Source organism: Ipomoea nil, unplaced genomic scaffold (assembly GCF_001879475.1).
Source record: "Ipomoea nil cultivar Tokyo-kokei standard unplaced genomic scaffold, Asagao_1.1 scaffold0482, whole genome shotgun sequence".
In the NCBI taxonomy this organism is placed as follows: Eukaryota; Viridiplantae; Streptophyta; class Magnoliopsida; order Solanales; family Convolvulaceae; genus Ipomoea; species Ipomoea nil.
The window spans coordinates 1315327-1332337 of NW_017616910.1; the positions used below are offsets into that span (position 1 = coordinate 1315327).

The window sequence follows — 17011 nt, forward strand, 5'->3', positions numbered from 1 at the left end:
CCGCAAAGCCTAGACTTTATTATCTCACCACAACCCTATTAGGTCGGGCTCAAGTGCTCGACCAACTAACCCGCAATACTCGAAGACTTCAGCCTGGTTCCTTAAGTAGAATCATGTAGGCCCCCCGAAATACTTCAGCCTGGTTCCTTAAGTAGAATCATGTAGCAATGGGTCCCCCGGAATCTTAAAGCATGTGGAGGGATTAACAAGGCTTCCAACCTCCCCTGTACATGCGCTCCACGTGCCATCCATGCCGGGAAGTCGGCATGTGTCCACTCACACCTCTTATAAATACCACATTAAATGCGAGGAAGGGAGACTTTTGGACAATTTTCATCTAACATTGTCAAGCTCGAGAACTTTAACCTTACATCATCAACCGAGCTTAAAATTTTAAACCAACAAGCAAACTAGAAAATGACCCATGCCCCGACCTTGCAACTTGCACGTATTCAGGGTCCAGGGACAATAATATCGTATTTACAACATCAATATGTATACCCTCAGGCCTCACGCCCTCAAGTAGTGAGTAGGGATGTCAACGGGGCGGGGGACATACCCCACATCCCCGCCCCCGACTTTTTTCCATTCTCCGTCCCCGTCCCCATCCCCACCGGGGAGTGGAAAACTCCCACATCCCCATCCCCACGAGGATTATTCGGGGACGGGGAATCCCCACCCCATTAATAAGTTATAAAAAAAAAAATAAAAATTAAACATTCATAAACATTTAAATAAATAACGTATATATATTCATCTCCAATTTAAAATAGTATTCAATATTTTACAATTAAACATGTTATTTAAATATGCATTTCATAAGCATGACAAACAATGACAAGAATGCTTCTAAAATTATATATATTTGTATACAAAGTAATACATATGTGTGTGTACTCCCCATACATACATACATACATCGGGGACGGGGCTGGCCGGGAAGAGTACTCCCCATCTCCGTCCCCGGCGGGGAATTCAAAATTGCCCCCATCCCCATTCCCGATCCCCTATTTCTATCCCCATCCCCGTCCCCATAGGGGCGGAGAATCGGGTTCCCCGTCGGGTGCGGGTACAATTGACATCCCTAGTAGTGAGGGCAAGTTTTCTTCATAACCCAAAAAATTAACCAAAAAAAAAAAAAAAAAACACATTATATCAATTCATAAAATGGGGACCAATTCCATCAAAAGGCACTAGTATAATTTGCTGTTTACAAACAATTGTTTGTATGATACTAGCACACCTAGCTACATGTATAACTTAAAACCCCAGAGCAAATGTTACAGTTGCTAACATGAAGAAATTACAGTTTTAGACTGGTGACTGAAGGGTGATGAGAAGTTGACCGTTCACAGCACTGCATTTCACAAAGATAAACAAGAATATATGTGAGAACTTGTAAGGCACACACCTGTAGATGACTTCAAAGCTAAAGAGAGAATGAAAATGCATCAGTTAGCTCACCTTTTGACATAGTAATAGCAGAAGTCTGCCAAAATGAATGTCTGAACCATTTCTGATAAAAACACTGTTGGTATCCACAGATATCCTCTTCCAACCAAATACAGGTATCCACCACGAGTTTCATACATCTGTATAGAAATGGTGGGAGATTGACACAACATCAAGGGATGCAGCACTAGGGCGTGTTCGGGAAATGACTTAAACTTTTTTTTTTTTTGGTCAAGCCATGAGGTGTCATGAGCAGACCCTAACTGTAGGAGGCACGTTTAAGCCTAGGAAATTATTTAATTTTTTTTTTTTGTTTGGTCAGGCCATGAGGTGTCATGAGCAGACCTTAACTGTAGGAAGCACCTTTAAGCCCACACCATACTCAGACTAATCCTCATTCGCACCAGGCCAGCCCAATTAAAGGGTAAAGTGCTGACCAGATTGGTTTTTCCATACGAGAGTGGTTCGAACTCCCAACCTCTCTTAAGGGAAATGACTTAAATTAGATCTTCTAATTTCATTATCATTTTCAAAATCATTTGAGCAAAAAATGATACTTTCGGGTATTGGTGACAAGTCATAAGAAAAACTCAAGCGGGTTTATATATGAGAGGACACCACAAAGATAGCTCAGAAGATTTGAGCTTACCCGAATGATCCAGTGAGCACACCCAAGAAATCTTGCAATGCCCAATGCAAATACATAATGGGCTGTAAATGGTTCAATCATCTGAGAAACAAGAAAGTAGACACAGTTAAATACATTCCACTGGGAAAGATTATTCCTAAAAGGTAAAGTGTGACGAAATAGGTATAGACCTTTGCCTTCTGCATCATGCGAAGCTGAGGCAGCACTGAGACAGATTCCAAGAATACACAAAACGCCCACATCATTCGCAGGGTCAGCACATGAGTTGTGTATGGATGGACAAACACAGCTAGGATTGCAGCAGGGACAATCTGTAATAAGCAACACATGAAACAGTGAAACACAATACTCACATAGTTCTTCTTCACAGGGCTCAAGAAGCTAATAACATAATGCATCCAACTTTTAATTTTTTACTTTCTACACTGAAGAAATGGTGATTTCAATGTATCCAGGAAACAAAGTAATTCTCGGGTTTGAACTAACTTTAATTAAATAAGATCAATTCCATTCTCCATTCCTTTACAATCTTCAGCTCAATTCAAATGTGTTGCAGTTCTAACATACCAAGCATAATGTAACATTTCAACATGAAATCAAAACAATGAGAAGGTGGGAGAAATAAAGATATAAATTTACTTACAATATAATATATGGGCATGCTATCCAACTCAGCCATGTATGTAAACTTCAGCTTAAATCTTATCATATACATAACCCACAGAGTTGACAAAAGCGTGACAAAATCTAGCATGGTGTGTATGTCAGCTTCCATACTAAAGCTGCAGCATAATCTTATAGCTAAAAACAAAGCTGTGATCTCCTGAGTCCTGAGTGAGAGTCCTGAAAACAATATATAGAAGAAAGATTAACCAATAAAAGGTTGAGAATAAGAGCCCAAGAGATACAAACTATTCAACCATTTAACTATTCATATCTTGTGGGCACGGGTCACTGGTTCTCCAACCTAATGAACCGCTGAGTCACTTGATTTAACCCTCCACTTTCGGGTCGGGACTCGGGCGTGGTGTGGGACCTGAGAGGGAGTGGATTTCGCTTTTTGTGGGCAAGAATTTGGACAAGGATACCCCTTTTAAAGCAAGTACAGACCAGTAAAGACATTCTACAATTTTTCTACATAGAGTATAGTCAACAGATATACGGAGTAACATAATCTTTTTTCCCCTTTTCATATCAATGCTTGTGAAATTCACTTTATCAGCGGAATTGGAACACAGAATAGTATTGGTAACAGAAGAAAATCAGGCAGAAAACATGTCATAGAATTGTGAATGGGAAATCAATTGTTCTGCTTGAACTCAAAACTCTGGAATTGCTTAAATATATCAACAATTCATAACAAATACGTAAAATCGAAAACAAATTCGATGAAATCGAAGGAGGAAAATTGAATTTAAGATGAAAGCCAAATTTAGAGAGCACGATTATGAGCATAAAGTCTGTGATACCAGAGCAACTCTTCTTGCGGATGAGTTTATAAATCAAGACCAAAATGCCGGCGAAGTGGATAACTTCCGAGGCGACGAAGAAGTGGTTGTGGTCCTCGATGGAGTGCTTGAGAGCCACCAGCAAAGCCAGCGCCGCCACCGCCGCCATGCCGGCCTTCACCTTCATCGACTGCCTCCTCACCCATGCAAACAACGTGTTCACCGGCGATGATCCCCTCTTGTGACCCATCTTCACCACCCACCCCCTCTGCTATAATACACCTATATATATATAGAGAGAGAGGATGAATTTGCAGAGTGAGAGAGAGGATGCGTTTGGCAAACGTAATTTTAAGGAGTTTCGATTTTCTGGTTTTGGCGGAAAGGGGGAAGTGCGGACTGCGGAGATTGAGAGGGAGTGTTTGGGTTGACACGAGGCGAAATTAGATTTCATGCAGTTGGGAGTGGGCCCACCGGCTACGTGGAAAATCCAATAATAATTTGACACGTTCGTATATATATTTATAGTGTTTTTTCGCCCATAAATACTACATTTTGTAACAGTTTTTTGATTTTTTTGACTTTTGGTATGACATTAATGCGTTGTTTGATGCTGCTGCTTTTTTGTATTCATTGCATAGTCCTAAATTACCAGTATATTACATAAATTGGCCTAAATTTTAGCAATCTGTTCCTATCCTCTTTTCCCAAAAAGGTTGAATCTCAATTACAACAGAATATTTGAAATGATATAAATTATCATATTTTGGGTCAAATTTAAACCGTACATATTTTCTAAAAATGTTGAATCTCAACGACAGAGTATTTAAGATGATGTAAATCATCACATTTTAGGTAAGATTTAAACCTTAAATATTTTTCAAAAAGGTTGAATCCCAATCTCGACAGAGTATTTAGGATGAAGTAAATCATCACATTTTGGGTAAGATTTAAACCTTACTTATTTCTCAAAAAAAGTTGAATCCCAACAGAGTATTTGGGATGATGTAAATCATCACATTTTAGGTAAGATTTAAACCTTACATATTTCCCAAAAAGATTGAATCTCAATCTCGACAGAATCATTGATATCTGTCCACTAAGGCTCAAACTTACAATCTTCCATATAGGAGTCCAACCTTGATGCCATTAGACTACAAGGTCTTGGCAACCTTACATATTTAAGTTGTGAATAAAACAAAGATTATGAATTTATTTTGAATTAATTCATCATATAAATTGTGTTCCAATGTGATGTGATAGTGAGTTATTTACGAATTACGATATTCCTTTGAAGTGGTTTGAAGTTGTTACTTTTTGTAAATAATAGTGTGATTTGTTTTAGACTTATGTGATTTTATCGAATTATAATGGTGATTAAATGGTTAATGGGTGGAAAGTATGAAGTAGCGATGATCTTGTTAGCAACTTGTTAATTGCTTGCAAGTGGGAATTAAGACGACGATGAGAAGTGCAATTGGAATATATTGAGAGACTTCCTTTATTCCTTCTATGGATCCTACATGAGGATTATATGTGTTAATTTTATGATTCAAATGTCAACCTCGGACCAATATGAATAGTCAAGAACAAGTGTATGAAATTCAAAAATAAAGGACTAAGTCAATTGTAAAGTATTAATTCTTTCTTTTGACTATGACTTACAAATCTTTTACAATTTTTGTCAGGAGTTTTATATAAATTAGAGAATTTAATGTGTTCGTCTAAATAAGAAAACTAAATTCTTAAAAATTTACTAATTGATTACCGTTTTATTTGGTTCATATATGGTAAAGAGCCAAAGATCTTCTAAAAACATGGTAAAAATAATTTAGATCGTTATTTTCAAAGATAGGCAAACTACGTCCTAAACCATCAGGTTGACTGTACCAAGAACAAGTGTGGGACTGAGGACGAGGACTTTAGTTGGCGCCAAGGATGAGCACAAGCTCATCGTCCCCATCTATCAATGTGTATTCCACGACCTAAAAGAATTATTCATTTTGTTAGCAATTAATGACGGTCAACGGCGCCTTGTATAGTAACCTATTGGTTACCGCAAAATATAAATTGAAGTTATTTGATAAATTTTAATAAGTTAGAGTGTTTAATTACAATTTTCAAAAGTTTAGAGGGTTAATTACACTTTAATGTAAAGTTTGAAGTTCCTATTTAACCTTTTTTTCCCTACAAAATTTTATATTTAACAAGCGATAATTTGAAATATGATACTAATTAGACAATAATTAATGAAATACAAATATATATATATATATATATATATATATATATATATATATATAATAATTTTTACGCGCATTGCTCGATTGTGATAATACCCCATGTTTTTTTTTTTTTTTGAATAAGTACTTTAAAGTATATTAAGGCAAGATTATATTGGAATTGTTCATGCATAGATAATTGAATGTTGAATTTGCGTATTTAAATAGGTAATTCTAAGTTTACGAATGCAAGATAACATAGCCAAGATTAATTATAATTGTCAATATTATAATTGTATTGGCATGGTTGAAACCAAATACGAGACATAAGGGAGAGCAAATAAAAATTAGGACAGAAAATATTAAATTAAATATATATTAATATTGAAGAGCTAACTACTTATTGCCAAACAAGGACATTGTGAGGTAGTTTCCCACTTTAATTTGTTGTGTGATTTGAATACTCTTTTTGTCAATAAATCCAGCAAGTAGTTAATATGATTGGCTCAATTATATATTTTCTTTATTTTTAAAAAAACAATTATTATTATTATTATTATTATTATTATTATTATTATTATTATTATTATTATTATTATTATTATTATTAAATATATGTATACCCTTATGTCATTTTACATGTTAATCTAAACAACTAATTTTTTCTATAATTCGCTAGTCAAATCCACTAACGCTAACCGCTAACTGCTAATTGTCAAACAAGGACATTGCGAGGTAGTTATCACTTCAATTTGTTGTGTGATTTGAATACTCTCTTTGTCAACAAATCTCGTAGTTAATATGATTGGCTTTATTAATTATATTTTTATACCATTGACCATGGTTCATATTGCATTGTGAACCTTGATACAAAAATTCTGTACCTTCAATTAACATATTTTGTATCTACAGTTATTTTTGTATATGTAAACAAATATTACATTATTGGTATAAAGGAGTAGAATTAATGAGAATTGAAAATGAAGAAGTAAATAGATACTAAAATGTTCTTGTATAATAATATAATAATCATAGGAATGATAGAATGATAATTTATCATGAAATTAAAGTAACAAAGTGTTGAATTGCAATTCCATGATTGAAAGGGATTGTAATTCCATTCCCTCCAATCAAAGTGATACGCCATTGATGGGCATTGATCTTGTATCAAGAATAATGTATATTGTCTTATATATGTAATTAGGAAAATAATTAGCATTTATGTGTAATTGGTAATTAGGAGAATAATTAGTCATTCCATTATTATAATTACATTATCTTAGGAAGTGAGATAGTATATATATAGTATTTTATATAATGTTAAAGGTATGCAGAAATCATTTATATTGTAGAGTCCTTCATTTTCTTTCGCTATATTGTTTTCTTTTGGAGTTACCGTAACTCGAATACGGATTGGAGCCAGAAGCCTGCTCGAAAGGTTTCTTCCGTTGCGTACTAAATTTGTTCACTCCATTAAGTGAACAAAATTTTAGAATTTTAGATGTATCTAAACTACACCTTTTGAACCTTTAGACATCAAAACTGCACACAGAGAGTGTGTGAATGATGAGATGATGTTAGTTTCTTCCAACTTACCTAGATATGTGAAATTCTAGTGTATCCTAGTTGAGAAAACATCCCATCTGACTCCCCCCTAAAAAAAAAAAAAAAAACACTAACAAATAAAACTACAGATTGACCCTTACAGTTGATTGGCAATCCATCAACAATTTAAAAGCATAGACTAAATTTAGCAAATTAAAATCAGTCAAATCATTTGAAGATTTAGTAGAAGAGTTGAGTATACTGCAATTCAGGATAGAAAACAGCCCATAATTTACATACTTGCAGCAGAATTTTCAAACATCATGTTACAGCACACAGAATTATTGTGTTGAACACGGTCCAAAAACATTATTGTGTATATTATGAGATGTACATTACGTATTAGAATAATGTACATTACGTATTAGAATAATGTACATTACGTGTTAGAATAATATACATTATGTGTTAGAAAAATGAAATATCTGGGATAATATAATGTACATTATATTTTAAAATAATGTACATTATACTTTAGAATAATGTACATTATATTTTAGAATAATGTACATTATGAGTTATACGAACGTACGTTGCAGCTGGAAGCGCAAAAAAAGAAAATTAAATTAAACAAAATGACGTCATTTTTGAACCGTGACCCATACAATAACTATCCTGACACCTCGGCTAAATGCAATTTATATTTTATGTCATGGATTAGTATTCAGATCCACATCGCATTATGGACCTTGGATTAAAATAATGAGATACAAATTTCATATTGGTATGGTATAGAATTTTATAACACAAAATATGAAAAATCACACACAATTATATACCTACAATGTAATAGAGTCAGTAGCATTCAAAAAAAAAAAAAAAACATACCTACTTATTATTAAAATTTGATTTAAGACAATGTAGAATTTGTAAGCAATATGTGTCATTTTTACAGATTTACACACATGTTGAACAAAACCAGAAACAGATTCACCATAAAGGAAGTGATGAAAATAGAGAATCAAACTAAGAATTCATTATTAAAAAAAAACTAAACTAAACTGTTCACAAACTAACATTAGCAGGGACGATAATGTTGATTTGGAAGGTAGAATACAGAAGTTACACTACTGCTGCCACTCCCAAATCCCAAACGCATACTGCTCATAAGCAAGACTACTAGTGGGTTGTACCATATTACAAAAGTTATTATTGACTCCAGTACTATCATGCTGTTCTTGATGATAAGCAATGGAACTGGGATTTTGATATGAGAAGTTGAGCCCAGTGCTACTCCCCATCTCATACTCATCATGATGATATCTTCTTCCATAAAAATGATCAGGATCGCAGGGTTCTTGATTTGGCTGCAGATTAGAAAAGTGGGTTTTAGGGTTCATAGCGAAACTGCTACTACTCCCACTTTCATTCTGCTGATGATGATAACTTCCACAACCATAATAACCAAGATTAGACTCCCCTTGATTTGTCACCATATCTCCAATGTCGTAGTTCCCAAATCCCTCACAATTACTCTCCCCATTCCCATTCCCATTCCCATTCCCATAATTATAAGAAGAAGAAAAAGTGGGCGCTTGATTTACCTCCATATCAACAAGCCTCATTCCAAAATTGTTGGGATTATTATTTTCTTGATCGGCTCCACAAACGTCATACAATACCTCGTCCTCCACAACACCTGCAGCATTAATATTCCCAAAACCGTAATTTTCTAGATCTACGTCGATTTTCTTGCCTTTATCGGACTTCGGAATCTTGATTCTCGAACACAACCTGCCGGGATCTCCGCCGCTGCCGCCTTTCTTTTCTCGAGAATTTTCAGAACGGATGGATTTACGACTTCCCTTCACGGCACTCAGAACCGCCTTCACGTCATTAATGTTGTCGGGCCAAGTCTCCAGTTTTCCATCAGGAGAAACAATAACCACACACAGTTTAACATCACAAAGAGTAAATAATTCTTTACTCTTTTTCAGAACATTGATTTTTCGATTTTGATATCGAATTTTTCTTGCTTTTTTATCTTGCTCAGCCATTATTGTTACAGAGAAAGTACAGAAAACAGAATGAGAAGATGAAGTATAAGAAATTAGGAAAGAGCCATATATAATTATATACTCGTATATCCATAAAAACAATTACGGAGTATTACCGTTGTTGTTTTTTTTTTTTTTTTTTTTTTGGGGGGGGGGGGTAACATTACCGTTGTTTTCTTGGTAAGCAAGAAAAACAAAACAATATACTCCTTATCACAAAAAAAAAAAAAAAAAAAAACAAAAATTAGGTGGTCAGCACTTGGCAGGGTAGTTATGCTGTGCATCCGTATGCACCATGCATACGGATGCCAAAACGACGTCGTTTTATTAAAAAACGCGCGTTTCTTCTTTAAAAAAAGTTCAGGTTCGATTCCCAGCAACAACATTATATTGTTCATTCATTCTGGAATTTTAGTTCGTAGATTATGGAATTATAGTTCATTGATTATGGAATTATAGTTCATCGATTATGGAATTGTAGTTCATTGATTCTGAAATTTTAGTTTATAGATTATGGAATTTTAGTTCATTCATTCTGGAATTTTTAGTTCATAGATTAGATTATGGAATTATAGTTCATCGATTATGCAATTATAGTTCATCGATTATGGAATTATAGTTCATAGATTATGCAATTATAGTTCATCGATTATGAAATTATAGTTCATTGATTATGGAATTTTAGTTCATATGTTGTTGCTGAGAATCGAACCTGATTTTTTTTTTAAGTGGAGACGCGCGTTTTATTAAAACGACGTCATTTTTGCATCCGTATGCACCAGCATAATTTGCCCCCTTGGCAAGCTCACTAGCTCTTTAGCTCAGAAGTCAGAGTGATTGATTCAATTGGGCCCACCCACAAATCTTCCTTGTAATGAAATGGCCCACAGTGACACCTCGCAGACGTTATGCCATGGAACCGTGTCCACCATTCATGGTGAACACGGTTCTAACGGTGTTAGTACACCGTTATCTTTTTTTTTTTTTTTTTTTTTTTTTTAAATTAATTGCGTGACTTTTTTTCTTTATTTTCACATTTTGCGGTTTCACTTTAATTTGAGGTGAACAAAGATTTCGGACATTCATAAATTATGTATTCATGCCTGCACATTCACTTTGGAACCATGCCTACACATTCCCGTCCGAAATCACGGACATTCATAAATTATGAATCCATGCCTGCACATTCACTTTGGAACCATGCCTACACATTCACTTTGGAACCATGAGATTATGAATTTTCTGTTATAAGATTATGAATTTTCTGTTATGAGATTATGAATTTTCAGTTATGAGATTATGAATTTTCTGTTATGCGATTATGAATTTTCTGTTATGAGATTATGAATTTTCATTACATTCATAATTTCGGACATTCATAAATTATGAATTCATGCCTGCACATTCACTTTGGAACCATGCCTACACATTCACTTTGGAACCATGAGATTATGAATTTTCTGTTATAAGATTATGAATTTTCTGTTATGAGATTATGAATTTTCAGTTATGAGATTATGAATTTTCTGTTATGCGATTATGAATTTTCTGTTATGAGATTATGAATTTTCATTACATTCATAATTTCGGACATTCATAAATTATGAATTCATGCCTGCACATTCACTTTGGAACCATGCCTACATATTCCCGTCCGAAATCACGGACATTCATAAATTATGAATCCATGCCTGCACATTCACTTTGGAACCATGCTTACACATTCACTTTGGAACTATGAGATTATGAATTTTCTGTTATAAGATTATTAATTTTCTGTTATGAGATTATGAATTTTCAGTTGTGAGATTATGAATTTTCTGTTGTGAGATTATGAATTTTCTGTTATGCGATTATGAATTTTCATAAAATTCATAATCTCATAACAGAAAATTCATAATTTGATCAAACGCGCGCCGTTAACTCCACATCCGCGAATTTTTTTTTTTTTTGGCCTAAAAACGACGTCGTTTTGCCTTGTATTCACCATTCTCGGTGAACACGATTCCATGGCATAATTTGCGGACACCTCGTCTAAAGGCAATTTATAATTTTATATCATGAACTAAGGTTCACAAAGGATTGTGAACCTTGAATGAAAATAATGTGGTAATGTAAAGAATTTTATAACATAAGATGCAAAAAATCACAACACAATACACAATACACATATCCTATACTTATTTATTTTATAAATTTGATTTAGGGATATAACTTATGTTCATAGTTACAGACTTTCACAACACAAGACATTAAAACTCATAACATAAAACATAATTACTAATTTGTTTCAAGTACATAATTTATGCTTTTAAAGTATAATTTTATAACAAAAGACACAAAAAATGTACGGTACCAGTCATTTAAGTGTTTTGCTCAGTGTTCATTTAGTTCAACCATTATTGTTGAATAAATTATTATGGATAAAGAAATTTCTAATTTAAGGAATTTAGATGTAGTAAAAATTTAAAATTTTTAATTGTAATGTAACCCAAAGATATTGGACGATTGGTAAATATAATGTAACCCAAAGATCAAAATGCTAAAGAAAGTGTTTTGGTTATTCAATAGTTCAAAGCTAACAATTTGTTCCAAACCACTGAAAATATAAACATTGCAATTTACAATATTTTCACATAACGTTTTTAGAATGATTTCCACAAAATACATCTATATTTAAAAAAAAATATTAAAACAATTATTATTATTATTATTATTATTATTATTATTATTATTATTATTATTATTATTATTATTATTAGAGAAAATTACACTTTTGGTCCTATAACTATAGGGGGAGTGGTAATTTCAGTTCGTGACTTTTAAAACTAACAGATTTAGTCCTTTTAGTATGTTTTTTTTACACATTAAGTCCTTCCGGCTAATTTGCCGGTAGATTTTCGCCGGAAAAACAATTTCATTTGTTTATTAATTTTTTGGGAGGGTAAAATGGTCACTTTTGGTCTATAGGCAAATATACCACGTCAGAAGCTGGCTCTCTTGAGTTCGACGATCATCAGTCGTGAAACCAAGACGACGAAATCCTTGCCGGCGCATTATGAGCAAATTATGACGACTTTGGAGAAACAAACAGTTCAACAAAAGCCCGAAAACATGCTCTGATCAACCTTATTCATGAATCTCTGGTACTTAACCCTTTCCCATGAATGATTTCAGTCCAAGAATTAGCATAATTTCTTCCTCGGACAGATAAAAAAAAACTAGATTTTGAGGATCATATTTAGACAGTCTGCCAATTGAATCTCTAAGCAAACATATACAGATCAAGCTTTATATTTCAAATTTTTAGTACCCTAAGCACAGAAGACCAGCTCTGATCAGCCAAACAGGAAGAACAAGATTGCCCAATGAAGGAAACCAGAAATTAAGAAAGACCCACTCACCCACATACCTTTTGAGCCACAAACCCCATTACAGAAACCTAGGGAAAATGCACCCAATCAGAGAATACAAAATGGAAAGGCAATAAAATTCTTGGGAATACAAAGATGGGGAAGGAGGTCTGTGTACATGTAAGCATTAATACAGAGGGGAGATGAGCAGTGGCGCCCAGGCTGCCACGTGGACTGTTGCATGCTAGTGCCGCTCATAGAAGAAGACCTGCACTCTGCTATCTATCTATTTCCTGTATCCACTTGATCATGTTGGGGAAGAAAATCTTCATACCTCCGAACGAGTTGAAGCACGTGGCGAAGTTCTACCGGCAATAGAAGCCATCGTTTATTCCCTTTTTTTCAGACCAAAAGTGACCATTTTGATAAGAGTCCATGGGGGAGAGTACAAATTGATGAGAGACAATATATGAAAGTGGCAGGGGAATGGGCTAAGAGACGGTGTCGTTTCACGTGATCTTCCCCCTCTTTCTGCTATATAATTCGTCAATAACTTTTGAAACGCATATCAATTATAATGGCTTTTGTTGCTATTTCCAGCCTGCATGCATTTGGAGGCTGTTTGCTACTACTCGTAGCTTTAATATCAACTTTGAAATATGCCGCATATACCAAACTTAAGAACAAAAATTTACCGCCGGAAGTCGCCGGAGCATGGCCGATCCTCGGCCACCTTCCCATCCTCGACGGCCAAACCATCCCCCTGGCAAGGATTCTGGCCGGCTGGGCCGACAAATACGGCCCTGTATTCTCCATCCGGCTAGGGATTCCGCGTTATATGGTGGTCAGCAGCTGGGAAGCCGTCAGAGATTGCTTCACCGGAAACGACAAAGTCTTCGCCGCTCGTCCCGACGCGCTCGCCGGATAATACCTCGGCTACAACAATGCCAGGTTTAGTTTCTCGTCGTACGGCCCGTACTGGCGGAAGGTACTATACAGTTGGAAAATTAGTTATTTTTGGCATCATCATTTTCATACATAGAGTTCACTCCCGTTTTAGTTCGGATCAAATGAATTTGAATCCTACCAAGTGAATATACAATGAATAAATTATAAACTTGTATAACTACATAAACAAATTTTTTTAATGAGAATTTGAATTATATAAGAGTTAATTATCAAAATGGTACCTTAACTATAGCGAAATTATCAATTTAGTTATTAATTATTTTTTTGCCTAATTAAGACCATCAACTTTAAAAAGTTTAACCAATTTGGTCCTCCATTTGATGAGCTGTCAGATGTCTGTTTATTCGGGATTAAATTAATAATTTCGTTATAGTCAATGGATTATTTCGGTAATTAACTCTTCAGTTTAATAAGAGAGGAAATGATACATATGGTGATCGAAATGATTCTTTAACTATAGCAAAATTACAAAATTTGTCCTTACTATTTTTAATGTTAAAAGACTTAATTAGACAAAAAAAAATATCATAACCAAATTTGTAATTTTGTTAAGGGACCATTTCGGTATTTAACTAATTATATAACAATTAACAAATGAGTCCGAAGACTTTGTAGTCTAATTACACCAAGATTAGACTCTTATATGAGAGGGTGTGCGTTTGAGCGTCAGTAAATATGATATTGACTTTTTGTGTTTTAGTAGATTGAGAAAATAATTATGAACAGATACTATATTGTAATAGAGTCAGTAGCATTAAAAAAAAAAAAACAATTTTCAGGTACGGAAGCTGGTGGTAGTGGAATTGCTGTCTAGCCGGAGACTCGAGAAGTTGAAGCAGTATCGTATCGCCGAGATGGAGACTAGCATAAAGGAGCTCTACTCCTCGGTCGTCTCCGGTGACGGGAACTCTCCGCCGGTCGTGGATATGGACCAATGGATCGGACAGTTAACGTTAAATCTTATACTGAAAACGATCGCCGGGAAACGATTCCGGTACAAGGTCGACGACGACGGAGCGGAATACGAGGAGGCGCAGCATATTATAAACACGCTAAAGAAATTCTTTGTGCTTGTGGGGAAAACGGCCCTGTGGGACGCCGTGCCGTTTCGGGTGTTCAAATGGGTGGATTTTGACGGCCACATTAACGCCATGAAACGGCTGCACAGGGAAGTTGACGACGTTCTCCAAGGCTGGATTGACGAGCATGTCCAGAGGCGGAAGAGCCGGAGTGGGCCGGCCGACGACGACCGTGATTTCATCGACGTCATGCTCTCCGCCATCGACGACGACTTCACCGCCGGTCATGGCTATTCCCGCGAAACAATTATTAAGGCAACAGTTTTGGTAATATACTTATCCACTTGGTAATATACTTAGTCATTGAAAAAATAATTTTCAACCACAGTTCAAAAACGACGTCAATTTATTTAATTTTATTTTTTTTTGTGCGTTCAGCTGCAACATATATTTTTATAACTCATAATTTATATTATTTTAAAATATATTATACATTATTCTAAAGTATAATGTAAATTATTTTAAGCATTATATTACCCCAGATGTTTCATTATTTTATCATGTAATATAATATACATTATTCTAACACAAAATATATTATTTTAACACATAATATTCACAACGTTGTTTTAGATGGTGGTCTACCGTTCTACACAATAATATGTCAATAATGTTATGTTGGGCCTCTGTCGAATTGGCCGAGTTCAGTTCTCGGAAAATTAGTCCTTTGGCTTTTGGCCGGAGGGATACGTTTGGGCAACAAAAAAAGAAAGTTAATGTGGGTGATATTTTGTTGGTCCAACTTGCAGAGTATGATTTTGGATGGGTCGGACACGACAGCGCTTCACCTGGTATGGTTGTTTTCGATGATGTTGAACCATGGGCATACGATAAAGCGTGCCCAGGAGGAGATAGATGCGAAGATCGGTAGAAACCGATGGGTGGAAGAATCCGACATCGACAATCTACCGTACCTCAAAGCCGTGATCAAGGAAGCACTGCGCCTATATCCGCCGGCGCCGCTGCTGGTGCCGCACGAAGCCGTCGAAGATTGTTGCGTGGCCGGGTACCACGTTCCCAAGGGTACGAGGTTGATCGTGAACGCGTGGAAGCTTCACCGGGACCCGAGGTTTTGGCCGGAGCCAGGCGAAGCTAGATGCCTCCGGCGCGCACTTTGAGTACGTTCCGTTCGGCTCCGGGAGACGGTCTTGCCCGGGAATTACGTACGCGACGTTAGTGGCGCATGTCGCGGTGGCTCGATTGCTCCAAGGTTTTGATTTCGCGACGCCGTCGAACGAGGCGGTGGACTTGTCGGAAGACGTGGGTGTCACTATGCCCAAGGCGAAACCGCTGCAAGTTGTTATTACGCCGCGATTCACACCGGAGTTCTACGGATTCTAGATGCATATAGTGTGTGCTATAATAATTAATTACAAGTAATAATTTCTAGTTTTTTTTTTTTTTTTTTTTTTTTTTTTTGTAAAAGGAAATGTTGTTGCCACAATTCAAAAATGTGTAATAGATAAATCTGGCTCTAATAATAATTTATTGCTTTTTCCAGTCTCAGCTATGAAAGAATTTAATATCTTTAACTAATTAAGAAAATAACGAGAAATATTTTTCATGTAATTTTTTTTTTTTTTTTTTTTTTTGTGAAACTTTCAACGAATAGTGTTACTAGTTAGGGTGACTTGTTTTTTTGTCAGATTTAATTTTTGAAATGTTGTTTGGCATCTCATCAGCCATTGTTATCAGGGCCGTTCCAATAGAAAACGGGATCCTGTGCAATATCTTAAATTGGGCCCTTTTAAAAAAAAAATAATTTGTATATATAAATAATAGTTGTTCAAAAAATTGTGTCAAAAATTCAAAATATAAATTTTGTATAAAAAATACGTCTAAAATTTCATTTAAAAAGTGACATGCGTCGTGTAAAAGACGCAAAATCATTAATCAATCTTTTGATATCAAGTTCTTCCAAAATCTCATTTACAATAGAGATTAAAACTAATGTTAAATAAAAGCGAATCATTTGGTTTATCACTGTGAGCAATTCTAAACAACTATCAACCTAACATTCTTATTATTTTTATTGTCACAGTGATATCTGTCATTGTTGTGCACACTATCATTTAAATTTTTTTCAATTTCACAATCATCTTAATATGAAGATAGCATCTAACAACTTCCGTTGACATTATCTTTTTGTACATCTATTTGAGTTTCTTCTATAATGAATTTTTCAAGAGCTCCATTTTGAAATTGAGTTAGTTGCTCAATTCTTGTTTTCTTTTAAG

At 35.1% G+C, this 17011-nt stretch overlaps 1 protein-coding gene and 1 pseudogene across 1 annotated transcript; one reads left to right on the forward strand and one right to left on the reverse strand.

Moving 5' to 3' along the window:
- Window positions 1-1133: 1133 nt before the first annotated feature.
- Window positions 1134-3970, reverse strand: LOC109173446 (putative ER lumen protein-retaining receptor C28H8.4). The gene is made up of 6 exons (XM_019322678.1): window positions 3571-3970; window positions 2745-2944; window positions 2272-2412; window positions 2102-2182; window positions 1465-1592; window positions 1134-1357 (listed from the first exon to the last, which is right to left on the reverse strand). Exons 1-6 carry the CDS (start codon window positions 3797-3799, stop codon window positions 1312-1314), a joined length of 825 nt encoding a protein of 274 aa, XP_019178223.1. The 5' UTR covers window positions 3800-3970; the 3' UTR covers window positions 1134-1311.
- A 9312-nt stretch (window positions 3971-13282) lies between these two features.
- LOC109173796 lies at window positions 13283-16277 on the forward strand (annotated as a pseudogene).
- Window positions 16278-17011: the final 734 nt, after the last annotated feature.

Excerpts from the sequence above, each read along its gene's own strand:
- LOC109173446 (XM_019322678.1), bottom strand. The coding sequence starts at position 3,799 with ATGGGTCACAAGAGGGGATCATCGCCGGTGAACACGTTGTTTGCATGG. Across the intron at positions 2,945-3,570 it reads CCGCAAGAAGAGTTGCTCTG|GACTCTCACTCAGGACTCAG; the intron begins GTATCACAGACT and ends TATTGTTTTCAG. Across the intron at positions 2,183-2,271 it reads GCATGATGCAGAAGGCAAAG|ATGATTGAACCATTTACAGC; the intron begins GTCTATACCTAT and ends CTTGTTTCTCAG.